General features: G+C 40.3%; 1 protein-coding gene across 7 annotated transcripts in view; it reads right to left on the bottom strand.

Moving 5' to 3' along the window:
• Nucleotides 1-385: 385 nt before the first annotated feature.
• Nucleotides 386-15,079, bottom strand: part of dysf (dysferlin, limb girdle muscular dystrophy 2B (autosomal recessive)) — a 107,874-nt gene continuing 93,180 nt past the window's right edge. For all 7 annotated transcript variants that reach the window (XM_085450667.1, XM_085450668.1, XM_085450669.1 and 4 more), the window contains 5 exons: nt 8,366-8,465; nt 5,972-6,144; nt 5,492-5,601; nt 5,269-5,416; nt 386-4,242 (listed from right to left, as the gene is read on the bottom strand). In XM_085450667.1, the coding sequence (XP_085306793.1) occupies nt 4,186-4,242; nt 5,269-5,416; nt 5,492-5,601; nt 5,972-6,144; nt 8,366-8,465 (588 nt within the window). In that variant the 3' untranslated portion in view covers nt 386-4,185. The remainder of the gene's footprint in view (nt 4,243-5,268; nt 5,417-5,491; nt 5,602-5,971; nt 6,145-8,365; nt 8,466-15,079) is intronic.

Raw genomic sequence — 15,079 nt, forward strand, 5'->3', positions numbered from 1 at the left:
TGAACCTCTGAAAATTATAGCCTCAGCTTCCGATTCACCTGGTGTGGTCTTCTGCATTTATAGCCAATCTGCTTCAGGGCTTGAGGTGCTCTTCTGCATACTTTGGTTGCACTGTAATTTCTGACGACCTCTGGTGCCTTTGTCATACTCTGTTACTCGAGTTAATGTACAGACAGCTGTTTATAGAGAAGAGTACTCACTCTGGTAAGTTTTAGTATTTCTAAGCCGATGATATAACAATTATATACTCACATCTACTTACCGTGTCAGTCAAGCTGAATCTAAAAACATCTCTATTGTGTATGAGTCTTCACTTCAGGTCACGTTTTTTCATGTGACGTACACATGGCTTATGTTTCTTCTCGCTAATTAAATTCACTAGTCGAAGGGTAAGAGTGCAGTTTTATTGATAATACAGACATAATGCAGTGCACACAGTATTTCTCTCTGCAGCTATGAAGTCTAATTCATATCTTGTGTAGAAAACATTCAGTGCACATCTCCCACAAAACATTAAACAGTAACAGCAAAGGGCTTTGTCCTTTCACATGACAAAGTCCCCGCGTGTTATTTTTCAGTGCAGTTTTTTGGCAGCAGGAGTTTATCACAGCCAGCAGCAGAGCCCTGCTTGTGTCTAAAACTGAAGCACAGTGCAGTTTACAAGAAGAGTAAAACAATAGGTTCAAAGAACAAGATCAACCCCTGGTTTCTGCAGATAACAGTGAAGAGATAAGCAGCATTAAACTGTCACAGAAGCATGTGATTTTGTTTTCGTTTCCTGTTGAGGAAGGTGTTAGCTAGTGTTGCTATACGACAAGGCAGCAAAGCTAAAGGCTAAAGACTTGAAGGCACGTTGCATTCACTGAGAAGAATAATGTCAGGTCAAAACAGCGCTGAGTTAATGTTCGGCTTCTCGAGACTTCAAATAACCAGTGTATATGGCACTGTAAGCAGGATTGTCTCAGTAAAATTTCACCCTTTCAAGACTTGTTAACATCAGCAGAACTTCAATATATAAAGGTATTTCAAAACTCTAAAACAAAAGTTACAAACTTAAAAAAGCTGAAGAAATATTCTGTTTTTTCTGCTTAATTGACAATAATGCCCACCTCTAAACAGAGATCTGATGCATTACGACACAAAGCACAGAACTTTTCATGTTGTTTAGCATTATGGTCTTTTTTAAACGCACAAATGTTCACCTGCAGATGACATTCATCCATCCATTATTTCTGTAGGACCTGCAGAACTACAAAAGTTTTTAAGTTTTTAATTCAAACAATTCTAAACTATACTGTTTGCATCATTTTTATTAGCTATAATAACAACAACAATAATAATAATTATCATTATCATTATTATTATTATAATAAACTTGTATATGAACCAAGAATATCTGCAATATAAACATCTGGAAGACCCTCAGGCCAGTGAGAAGTAACCTGAAATACTTCCCCATAACTAACTTGAAACCATCAGACACTTTAAACATCCCACAGTCAGGCAGATTTGGGGTATTTGGTGTTCCAGCTGTGTCTGCTGGAAATGTTTTAGAATAAAAATGTAAAGTGTGTGTGGGTTGTTTTTTTTTTTTAAATAAATTTGAAGTTTATTAGTCTGATCCTTCTTTTCTCTCACAAACTAAAATTATAATAAAGTTGGTTTTTTTTAGTGCATTAAAGTTAGGAAGTCAACAGTGGAGGACTAAAACTGTCAAAATTTAAACAAATTATCATTTTAAAAAAAGACCTAATAAATAAATATGGCATTACACGCATTGCAACTAATACACTCCATGTAGGATTTTTTTTCTTTTTTTTTTGGTTTCATTTAATGCTTGTTAATTACCTGTACAACCAGTCTATTTACTTTCCTATTTTTTCCATTAAGTTTTTTTCCCTCAAACCTTTTTATTTTACATTTCAGTTTCATGATGAAAAAAAAAAAAAACAGTGTGGCCACCAAGGTGTGGCTTTTAGTATTTGTTCAATATATGCTGGGAAACTTTCTTTAAGATCATCCTCGTGGTTGATCAACACCAGGAGGCTTTGTGTCCAAGAAGTTAATTAATCATTGTGAAAATAGCACTGCCATTTAATACATAAATAAATACATTTAAAAATGAGTAAACTGATTTAAAAAAGCAAAATAAATGGTAAATAATAAAGTGAAAGTTACACAAAAGGTGCATAAGTACATAAAAAATGTATAACAATTGAAATTATGCATTTCATCCACAAGCTTTTAAAAGAAAATAATGCTTATAATATTTATAATTTTAATTTGCTACATTTAATGCCATATTCATTCATTTTCTGATGTTAACTTTTGTCTTTCTCTGGCAGCTTTGGTCCTCCACACTTTGGCTAATTAAGACAGAAACTATGGAATTCATACTTCAAAACTTAATTACCTACATTCAAAAAGGGAGATTAAATGCTATGCAGAAACTCAACATACTGTGAGTACTTGGAAAATAATCATAAAGCACTTGATTTCATTTCATATGTATCTGCAGCATAAATCAAATGCACTTTAGTAAGCCTTACCCTCAGAGGTTTTTGAATTTGGTTTTCGTGAGACTTTTTGCCTTTTTAGTTGAATCAAATCTCTGATTAAAAAAAAATACAAAAAAAGAGAAAAATGCAGCATTTAAAGGTGAACATTGAAATACGCTAACGTAAAAAACAAACAAACAAACAGAATACACACAAAAAAACACCTACTCTCAGAAACAGTGATATATGCTGATGTAGTGAAGCTTGGAGGTAAATCCTCTCTGACCTGGCAGGACGACAGGTTACCAAAAGTGCTCACGTTAATGAGCTGCTTGTGAGTCGATGTGACTTTTATTTACGAGGCCTGCTCGACCTGTAACCAGCTGGTGTGAACCTAAAATGAACTAAAAGGGTCCAAGTCAACTTTTCCACTGTGGAGCAAACCAAACTAAGCCAGGATGTGGTTGCACCCAAAGAAAAGAAGATAATAAATATAAGCAAAAATGAGACTTTACATAAAATTTTTCAAATCATGACTCTGTTCTTCTTTATCGTTCACCGATGTTCGGCTTTGCTCACTAAAGCTTGAGCGGTTTAAGGATCAACAACACAATGTGTCCTTGTGTGTCCGTATCAGCCCACATCATCTATCTAAAACATGCTGTGTAATAATACGGCTCAAAAGCAAATCCCTGACTTAACCTGCTGAACCCTGAGGAGGAGAGGGATTAGGTTGGATAGAGAAGGAGGAGGGGGAAAACGGAGGAAGACGAGGGAAAAGAAGGAGAAGAACTGATAGTTAAGGAGAGGAGCTCGAAAATTTGTTTTTAACAGTATTCAGTAAGTGCTGGGAAATCCCACACAACCTGAAGGCATCGTATGTGACCTGCTGTAATAAAAATATAATCAAAGAAAAAAAAACACCCAGCCTGGATATTATGTTTCACTTCTAACAACTTAACTCTGATCTGAACATTTTAAAAATAAAAGTCTGATTGCACTTGAAAGCAGCAGGGCAACAACATTAAAAGGTGATTCAAAGAGAATAATAGCTGAAAACTCCCGTCACGCTTTAACCTCAGATTGAATTTTTTGGAGTGATAAAGTTTGACATGAGTCGGTAAACGGACTGCCTGACCTGACTATGCCTCTCGCAGGGAAGCAGCGGGCGGTAAAAAGATCAAACACCATCAAAATCACGATCTTTAATTCTGTTTCTGCCGTTTCGGAGCGCAGCCTCACTCAGCGGCGAGCTTTTCTTCTTGTCCTCCCCTGCATGAGGGCAGCAGAGAGAGCGCGAGGCGGGAAGAGAGATGAAAGCGGTGACTGAGGGATGACGGCGATGCAGACGGCACACGCTGAGTTCTGATAGTAACTTTGGAAACGCTTTCAGCACAGAAGTACAGAAGTGAATCTAACTGTAAAGGCACAAAATGCACACATATCAAACATAAGCGCACATACAGCCACTGCTAATCAGGTGTGACTATATCAAAGGACATCTGGATCTGACAATTTGGCTGACTTCATCACTCATGACTCCAGGAAGACAACAGAAAAAGTCTCAAAAAGAAGAAGAAAGGGCTAATAAAATCCGTGCTTGTTTCACTCTCAGAACAGTGGTGTGGTTTCTCATTGTCTCCATTTGTTCACGTCTGTTTGTCTTTTCCTTCAAATGCTCCTCATCTTAAGTTGTTTCCTTGGCTGGTCCAAATGGTCCCACCATCTTCATGGCAGCATAGTTCTGTGAGAGGAAAAACACAAAATAATGCAGGAAGTTCCTTTCTTTTTGTTGCTAATGCTTTCTCTTCTTCATTTTCTCCCCCTCAACTGTCATTTAAAGAGTCAAAATTTGTTTTTTTACAATTTCTTATTTTTTACATTGATTTTGTAATTTCTTAATGTTCTTTTAGTTTTCAGCACACTTCTTTTGCCTTGTCTTTGCCTCCGTGTCTCATTTTCCCAGTGTTATTCCGTGTACGGCTTCAGTCACACAGACCTAGAGACTGGTTGGTGGCACCCCGGCAACTTCTAGTCCCTCAGGAAAAACTGTTATTTACTGACTGACTGGCAAGCGGTTGCTGGATGTTTGCATTCGGTCTGCAATCCCTTGACAACTAACCATGAAATTTAAGAAAGTGAGATACAAACCAAAATAAGTTGTGTCTTTTTGACTTCAGTGGTAAGTCACAACCTTTCCTATGAAAGCGAATTTCAATTTCACTCCTGCTCAGTAAACATTTGGCAAACAGCTTTTGGAGACAAGTCCGTGTCTTCCATGCAAACCGGGGGCCGCGGCAATCTTAGAAGTAATTGCAAGGAAGGTTATGGTGCAGCTTGTTAAGCATCTCCAGCAACCACTTGCCAACCAGTTGGGGATTATGCATTTTTCCCTAGCAAGCGGTGATTACCACCATCTTCCTCGGTGGTTACCACCGCTTATCAATGACCGATCTCTAGGCCTGCATTACTGAGGTTTTAGCAATCAATTTCACTGAAACTGCCACCAGCCTCCAGCAATCACAGCAACCGGTCAGTTACTGTGATTGCTGGAGGCTGGTGCTGATTGCTTACTCGTTTTTCAATAGCATCTAGAGGTTGCCAGATGGTTGGCAACCAGTTTCTAAACCTGTGTGACTGTCCTCTCTGTCTCTGCTGCAGTGAAGCTCCCTGAATCTGCTTAGTCACAGTTTCTTTCTCACTCACTCACTCACTCACTCACACACACACACCAACACACACACACACACACACACACACTAAAACTTGCCGGGAAGGAGTAGAGGAAGACTCCAAGGAAGAGGATAATGAAGAAGAGGAAAATGAAGAGAATGATGAACCACTTGAACCGTCTCCACAGGATGTATTTGAGGGTCTTGTAAGGGGAGGAGAACCACAGGAAGGATGTCTCTGGACGCCTGAGAGAAGAAAAGACGAGAATGAGAAACTATATTTGTGTGTGTGGTTTTTAGTGTGTGTGTGTGTAGACTCACTGAGGCTCCTCCAGGTGAGGGTTCATGTTGGGTTCATCTCTGCCGAGGCCGGCTGGTCTCTCCTCTTGCTCCTGCTCTGTCACTATCTCCAGAGACATCTCCACCTTCCCCTGAAATGGAGGCAGCAAACACACAGTTTGTCTCATCCTTTCTTCAGAGAACAAAGTAGGCACGACTGGCAGGTGGGTAAAACGGATATTGCTCAGCGGCTGAATGATGTTTACTTTACTTTGTCTTTATGGGAATTAAGGGATTTTAAACTTCATGTCAATACAAAGTAAAATACTCAGTGCCAGTGTTTGATAAATAACTGTATGGCATATGAATTACAAATATTTCAAGATTTTCTTGCATTTGGCATGGACTTGGTTTACTTTGATCTATCATTAAAATTTGTTTCATGAGCCTGAAGCGTGCAGTGGGCTTATATGTTTTCGCACCCTGTTGAAAATGGTTGTGTGTGTGTGTTTGTGCTCTCACAGCGATGATCTTCTCTCCATTGTTCTCGCAGGTGCAGGGCCACCAGCCTTTGACAGTCTTCTGTTCAAACAGAGACACCAGTTTGTCCGGTGGCTGGTCGAGCACCTGAAGGGTACACTTCTCTGGAGACTTTGCTGGACGCAACATGTGGTTCAGGTCCATCACCAGGTGACCTAAAGAAACAAGCACACTACAGTTAGACAGAGACTCATATACATAATAAATTAATGATGATAACAACACCTGCTGAATATACTGATGTCTGATATTTTCCTTTTTTTTCCTACATTAAAACGTCTAAACGATCCAGCCCCAGGATTATCAATTGATTTTGTAGCATTCACGTCGCATATTGATTATGTTGCAGGACGCACAGACGTGTTGCTATGACGACAGCCACACACATAATGGAAAAGGGGCTTTGTTAGAATGTGAAAAAATAAAGCCACCAAGCAGATTAAACTAAACAACAATGACACAACAGCCACCTTAGCAGGAAGAAAACTTATTACCCACAATCCACCTCACAAAGAGATGAAAAGTGTTTGATTTGTAAGTATTTCTCCTGCTCTCACACATACATTTGTTGCTTAATTTCATACTCTTTGAGAACGGGTCAATTCAAAAATTCACACTAGGAAAAGTTTTTATGAATTAAAAGGTCACAATGGCAGATATAGTTACTCAGGCCCAAAAAGGTCTACTTAGCTACTCAGTTTAAGACGATGGTGCACAGACAGTTAGCATTAGCTTTACACTTGTGAATATAAAAAATGACTTCATTGTCCCACCTTGATGGATCAGAATAATAAAAGCTGGGGAAACATGCAGTGTAAACTCTCGATAGGGCACCTTTTCGTGCAACAACATTAACCAATGATATCCTCTTGTTTCTCTTCATGTTGTTTCCCTTGCAGCTCTTTCCTAATGACATTGTACTAGATATGAAAATGTCAAGCTATGATTGGCTCAAGGTTTAACATCTCATGAGACGATGTAAAGACCTAATCACACAAATAATGGAGGAAAAAAAACCAACTTTCTGCCAGGTGAACATCCATAAATCTGCCAGGAAGTCAAACTATGTCAACCACGACAATTCCCGGGAGTTTTCTGTTAGCCGATAAACTGCACTTTTCGTGCAGTGAAATATTTTACAGCCTGAACTCTGTATTTGTTAAAGCAGGGTTGGAGGAGATGGATATTTTGGGGCAAGCAAGGCTTAGATCTCTAAAACTCAGCAGATTCAGCTGTCTGTTTAGCCAGTTTTTCTGAATGACTAATTATCGAGCGTGCGCTGAGTGAATTATTGGCGACCCTGTGGTGAAGGGTAGCTAGTAAAAGGTTTGATCTTTGTTGACATTAAGTTGTGGGCTGAAGAGAGACCAGAGATCCACTGGAAGTGTTTTTCCAGAGTTAGCTTCAGTTTGACAGTACAACCGCAGGAAAATGGCTCGTGTCTGACCCGCACACCGTGCAGGAAGATTAACAGTCGGCGGTCCGAGCCGACGAGCTGAAGACAGGCAGGCATGGAAAAAATGCTTTGAGGTGGCCACACACCCGCAGACTCTATGAGGTGAATAAAGTCGAGCGGGAGAAAATGCTGCAGCAGAGCGAGACGGTGACAGACAGGAACAGGTCAGAATCTGGATTCCTCATCTTCCTCCTTCTCTCTCACCGCAGAGGGACGCTCCGTCCACAGACTGTCATCCTCCCTTCTTTGGCAAAAATAAAGAAAAGAAGCTGAACCCATGCAGGGGGAGCGAAAGGGGAGAATCTCGGTGGTAAGTTATTTTAAGGGAATGGGCTGGGGCAGCGTTAGGGGTGAAGGAAAGGCAGAATTTGGACAGCTTGAGACTCGAGAAAAAAAAAAAAAGCAGAAAAAGCAGCCCCTCCCTTGCTGTAAAATGTGCAGACACAGTGGAAACGGGCGAGTGCTAATTCTAAAGATAAATGTTATCACAGTAGCTGTTCGTACATCGCACATATGGTTCCCTGGATATATTTACCTCTAAACCTTGAGCCAGAAATGAGGGGAAATCTGTCTAAATGTCATACACAAATGAGTTAAGTGCATTTCAACCATCCAAAGTCGAGCACATGTGTTTCTGACCTGGAGAATACGGATCCATTTACACGTTTTACAGTAAATCAACGAACAGAAGAAATGGCTTTTAGTCCGACTTTGATTTCACTGAAGTTTCGTGAAGGAAATCCAATTATGTTTTTACCACACATCATGGGTCTAAAATCTCTGGGACCAACCAGCTGTGACATGTGACAGGATGAGATAAATCATGATTTTTTTTTAAAGACCTCACCTCATTTTCACAGTAAACACAATGTGGCACGCCAGAAAAAACAAACACAGACAGTCAAAGTGATGGTTTTTACCTAGGTAGTCGTCAAAGGAGAACTTGTCGTTGTCCCAGATCTGAATGGTCAGTTTAGGAGCCAGTTTAGTCTCGGCTTTATCCAGACTCCAGAAATGTTCCTGCAGACAAACAGAAGGCAGAAAATGGGAAACAGCTGCAATTTCATAACACCAGGTTCCTTCTTTCAATGATAGATCCTCAAAACATGAATTCTGATTCATTTTGTTTATTCTTGTACAGAGGTACAGGGTCAACACTTGGGTTATAGAAGCCCTGAAAGAAGATCTGCCTTTTTATTTATGTCCATTAAAGACTGAAACAACCGCTTGGTGCTTGGAACCAGCTGGCTGTCAGCGAAAGAAAGAAATGTTGAAAGAAAGAAAGGAACTCAAACAATACATGGAAAAATTACAGATAAAAAAATATATTTTAAAAAATTCATCTATAAATGGGTTATATGGAGATATGGAGCAAATACATTGTGATATGAAATGGAAATTATGAAAAAAATTAAGAATAAATTTGTTTACCTAAATATCATAAACCTATTTCTCCTCAGCTGTGTCCATTTCAGGCTGAGAAAAATATACATAATGCTGGAGGTACCAGCAGGTTTATCACATGGAGTTTGGAGGGTTGTCACCACTCATGGCTGCACTGACTACATCACTGGTGGGGATTTCATTAAAGTCAAAGACTCCAACCTTAAGGAACCATTTTTAACGTGAAGTGTCTGTAACAGTAACAGAGCTCCGCTGTGTGAATCCAGTCCACTAGAGGTGAAAGGAATCAGTGAGTGTGACTGATTTTTGTGCGTGTAGGGAAGATCTAATCCAAATCTGCGCTTTTTTCACAATAGCTATCAAAAGTTTTTACCGTAGCTATCGGTGTAGCATCCACACATTTCCAGCAAGTTATGTGCAACACCATTGTTTTGTATACCTGACATTTTGTAGCTTACATAATGCAATTTTAAGATTTAGCATTGAGGGCACAATAAGAAAACCATGCACCTTTAATATAATATTTGTTTTCTAGCATGAGCTAACCGTGCAAACGCGTTGACGCCGTGTAGCCCCATGCGCGGGGTAAGCTCGTTAACGGAGATTTGCCGCGTTAATGCAGTTATGGTGTTAACGTCATTTTAACGAGAGTAACGCTGACAGCACTAAAATATCTATCTATCCCGATGAACTCTCTTTCAGGTCCGTTCCTCTCACACTCAACCCTTCTTCTTCCATCGAACTTGGGGCTTGGTACTTAATCTCGGGTGGAGGTGATGATATCTCCCCTTTCACCCGTCATCCTGGCTCCCCTTGCTGTAGAATTTGTGTTTGGTATTGAAGATGTCATAGGTCCTTCATCCTATTCATGTAACCCCTTCCGCTTGCACAACCCTGGACTTTATATTTCTTCATACCATTTAGTACTTGTACAGCTGCTGTTATTGTTCTATATTTCTTCATAATTTCTTATATATATATATATATTTCTATATTGTGTATTTGTGTATTGTGTATTTTGTTGTACAGTTATTTTATTTTTAACTTTAATTTTTATATTTTATTTTATTCCTTTTTGCTAAATTTACCCTTCATTTTAATTTTCATATTTATTTCCTATCCTATTCATAGTCTTTTTTTTTCTTTAGGTCACGAGCAGTTGTCTAAGCATTTCACTGCATATCGTACTGTGTATGACTGTGTATGTGACAAATAAAATTTGAATTTGGGGTTACAAGTGTACTAACATTCCCACAGCGAGGTGTTCTCATAACTTGCCCACTTGCGTCTTCTTGTTCCCGTAGGCCAACTCTCATCAGTGTGTCCTGGGATCCGTGTAGTCTTACCACTACCACCACTATCCAGCTACTCAGCAGCTTTATATCTATTTTAAAGGAGCGATAGAATAAATCTTTTGGTCAGTGTTACTGTTTTTAATGTCGCTCTTAATGACCTGCTATTGCATGTGATTCACACGTGCTCACTGGTTTGTACTGAATATTTGGGTTTCTACTTGTTATGCAATTTGTTGTTACGTTTGCTGCCTATTGACCAGGTCTCTCTTGGAAATTCGATTTCATAAGGATAATAATAATAGAAGGTGATTTACCTTTAAAAGTCTGCTTCATTCTTCTCTAAATGTTCTCAAATTGTGCTGAAAGATGTTGCAGCCACTCCATCAACACAGGTCTCACTGCATCTCCACTTCCATACTGGAAGTCTGTGTGTGTGCGTGGTGTGTGTTACAGTATAGTTATTATGGCCTCTGGTAAATTCACGCCACACTGGCAGACAGAAACTGATCCCGTCTCACCTTTGTGCTAATGGGCTTCACTGTGCAGCTGCTGCACATCAAGTTCCTCTCTTTCTCTTTCCATTCGCTCAGTCGTCCTTTTTATCTGCGTGTGAGACTTTGTTATGCTGACATAAAGTACGGCTTTTCACACCTGAATTAAAATTACCCCCCTCTGTGATTTGCAGAATACGACAGCATGTTGCTGTTACTTAATATAGCAAGGAGATTTTACACAAACAAAAAGTTGCACTTGGCAACCTTTGAATGCAAATATTAATTTTCTCCCTCTGACTCTTTCGTGTCTGTTACTGTGGAGCAATAATCCCAGGATCTGTTCATTCCTTTTCATGCTGGTGTTGCGGTGCCATCATGGTGGCATCATGGAGGCAGGACATACCCCCACTCAGTACGATCAGGTCGAGGGGGTAGCAGGTTTTAGTCTGAGACCCTCTTTCAGGGGCTGAATATTGTTTTAAATGACCTGAAGCCATTAAATGCTGACCCACTGACTGGATAACAGAGTTGATGACATTTGTGGACTGGTAGTTCCTCATGTGGACACTAGAGGCTGGCTCCCAAAGTGAGTACATATCCAGAAACTGTTGTTTTAAAATATTGAACTAAAAGGCATTAAAAACAAAACAAAAACAAAACATATTTGCAGTGTGCTACAGAAAAAACTCAAATACATTTGGATAGTTTGCTCCTTCATGTTATGTTAGGTGAACATTTTTATAACTGAGAGCAGACATTTGAATTTAGTTTTTGTCACCCGTAGGAAAGAAGAAGAAATTACACATATGTTTTCTGTGTGCGACACTGTATACTTCCTCGCCTCTTTTTGGATGTAGCTGTCGCTAGCTGGCATATTCTCCTAGCGACAGAGAGGAAACCTCCAACAACCATTCACCAAGTGGTTGTGTGATACATACAGCGGAACCCCGACTTACGAAATGTTCCCGAGGGTCTTTCGTAAGTCGAAAATTTTCGCAAATGGTAAATGGTCTGTATTTATATAGCACTTTACTAGTCCCAAAGGACCCCAAAGCGCTTTACATATCCAGTCATCCACACATTCACACACTGGTGATGGCAAGCTACATTGTAGCCACAGCCACCCTGGGACGCACTGACAGAGGCGAGGCTGCCGGACACTGGCGCCACCGGGCCCTCTAACCACCACCAGTAGGCAACGGGTTAAGTCTCTTGCCCAAGGACAAAACGACCAAGACTGTCCAAGTCGGGACTCGAACCAGCAACCTTCCGATTACAAGCTGAACTCCGAACTCTTGAGCCACGATCGCCCCACAAGTTGAAGCACCGATCGCGCCTTTTGAGTGAGGCGATGCTGAACGATAGGCTATAGGCTAATTGCTAACTAGAACAACAATACGTCGTTCAAGTGGAACAGCGAAGCGCAATTACGAAAGCCAAGGGGTTGTCACATGATTCGGAAGGCATTGTGGGCATTGTAGGCTTAGCCAATCAGAGCCAGCGGATTTCGTTACGCGAGCATTTTGCCGTAACACGGGCAGAAATATTGCCATTCAGTGCCTTCGTAACTTGAATTTTTTGTTAAATGGGGTATTTGTAAGTCGGGGTTCCACTGTAATTTTTCTTAGCATCTGGAGGGACAACTCGGAGGCCAGTTAGTTGAATAGAACAACAGACCTTTATTTACTGTTAGCGGAACAAGACCACAGAAGCCAGGTCTCCACAGCTCTACTCTGTCTGTACATACATGTGCCAGGGTTAGGTAGTCGCCATCCTGTTACAGTAAACACACTACACCCTCTGTGTGTGCGTGTGTCGCTCCTAAAGCTTTGTAAGCTCCTTGGCTCACTTCATCCACAAACTACATACATCCAAGTTATCACTTCACAGATGTCACAAGTCAGGGTGGGACGTCTATATGTGTGTGTGTGGGTGTGGGTGTGTGTGTCAAACTGCTGCAGTATCTAGCAGCAGCAATCAGCAGCCATCAGCTTGTCATTTTGTTGCCAGAGTGCTAAGTGCAGAAATTCGTTTTGTCTTCTTTCCAACTTCCTTGACTCATCGTCCTGAGTTGATGATGGAGCTGAACTACATACAGCATAAATAAATTCAGCTAGTGTGCCTTTGTTCTTTGGGCATTGTCACGTTTCAGTAACAAAACAAGTATACTTACAGTGGCAAAATTTGACAGGTGTGTAAATGTCTTAAACACTGTCAAAGAGTTTGATATGGAAAATCTGTGCAAACAAGGCACGCACGGGAAATCAATTTCAAAATCATAGTTAATTAAAGAATTTGAAACACCTGTAACAAAAGCACTGGAGCAATGTTATTGGTCAGTCGTGCTTCAAAGGGCGGTAATATTCTCAAACTGCTGGTGTGCCTACAGGGTGTAGCTCAAGAGTCTCCAGTGGAGCCAATCAAAAAGAGTCAATGTGCTTTCTCTTTCTGCTCCCTGTCAGTACTCTCACTTCAGGATTTTGGATCAGCTGATGGTTTTTCAGTATTTTAACCTGAATGAACTAGTTTTTCAGCATCACTCTGAGTCAATAAGTTTCTAATTTTAGAGATGTTGCACAAATGCACATATTTGTTGCCGACATTGAAAGACATATCCTGGTTAACAATCCCAACATCCTTCACAGCCTTACTGGAGGCCAAGGTAACGCCACTGATTGTGAAGAAAAATGGAGAATATTCCAGTTTGGATAAATTTGTTTGCTTTCACTGGCGAGCAATGCTGTCTTACTAATATACTTGATCTGCTGCTAGGAAAATATTTTAATGACCTCTGTTAGTGATGTTAATGGGCCTGTGGTGCTTAATAATGCCTGTGTCTCTAGTTTCTCTAGTTGTTCATTATTTTATTAACAGATATCAACTCAGCAAAATTATATTATTGGAACATCCAAATGGATGAGTGAGGAAATGTTTCTCCTGCTGAAAGTGTGGTGTTCAGACAAACTGAATCAAATCTTTCAGATTTCTTTACCTGGATTATTGAGCATCAAGAGGCTACATTTCATCCGCTGTCCTCCCATTATGCAAATGATCGGTGAGGCACCAAAGGTTTCGGCGATCCAAAGTGTTAAAATTCAGGGAAATCTCCCCAAAATGACTAATCTGTTTTTGTTTTTTTAATTAATTTGCCTAAAAAATCACATTCCCAGTTACCACACTGAATTGTACATTGACAACTCCATCGCTACTTGACTTTCAGTCCTTTGGTTTATGTGCGAGTCAATCTGAGTGGGTTGGAGTTCTGGTCAGACACAATGAGAACACTTCAGATATCACACTGCGCTGTGAGGGAACGCGAAAGGTATATTTAAATATTTTAATCATTAAACTGAATGATAGATCGACATTACAATTGAAGGCTGAATTTTAAGGCTGAAGTCAGAAAAACAGACGTCATGGTGACATGGTTGAACTAATCAAGCTGGAAAAGACAACAAGTGTGACTTTTCCTTCCACACACCCCATCCGACCATCACACAGCAAGACTGCAGAGTGTTGATAGCGCCGCTGATTTGTTCCTGTGACTCAGTGATTATATCACCAACCGCTGAGGTTTCTGGCTTCATAAACTCCGTTTCTGGCCGCAGCTCTGTTTTCGAGCTGAGGCTCTCTCCGCCCAGCGGAGTTTTTCATTTAAAACTCCCTCTCGTCTGTTCAGCCGCTCGCTGATTGAAGATGCTGCTGCAAGTGAGAGAATGCCGTCGTAAAACATGTCGGCCGCGAGCGGCTAAAGAGCCTCTGGCTCATGCCAAGAAAAGCAAATGACAGCCGGGTTGTTATTCCAGTTTTCGGGAGTGATGTTATTTTAGCTCTTCACTCAGTGTTATTGTTGAGTCTCAAAGATTCAACAACATTTTACTCACAACTCTTTCTTGTTAAATTGTCACATCATTATTTTTGTTAACTGAAGGCCACAGTAGATTCGTTAGCGGACTCTGGAGGGACGACCTCGCCTCGGAAATTCCCCCTGACCGAACTTTGTGCACTGGCTCATGTTTGGGTGTGATGGTTTTGCCACATGTCTCCAGCTCATAGAAACTAACTGGTGATAAGATTAAACTAAATTTGAGGCTGTTTCTTGGACTGAGCAAGGGGCTTGTAGCGAGGTTTTTTTTCATTATAACTGAACAAGTTTACAGTGTGCGTCTGTTTGCAGGAACTGAATGTTATCAATACATAGGCTGGAGTATGGGGGTAAGGAGGTGGGGGTTTCTTCATCAGGATATTTTCAGGTCAGACAAATTTTCTGCATATTTGCAAACTTTTATGAATCATTTTGTAAATTTTCTGCATCACTTTATGACAAAGTAAGGTATATTACAACCAGTGTTGGTCAAGTTACTTCAAAAAAGTAATCAGTAACTAATTACTGATTACTTCACCAAAAAAGTAATCCCATTACTTTACTGATTACTTATTT

Source organism: Copadichromis virginalis, linkage group LG3 (assembly GCF_057382275.1).
Source record: "Copadichromis virginalis isolate Kocher_CV1m ecotype Utaka linkage group LG3, C_Virginalis_male_GT1.1, whole genome shotgun sequence".
Taxonomy (NCBI): Eukaryota; Metazoa; Chordata; class Actinopteri; order Cichliformes; family Cichlidae; genus Copadichromis; species Copadichromis virginalis.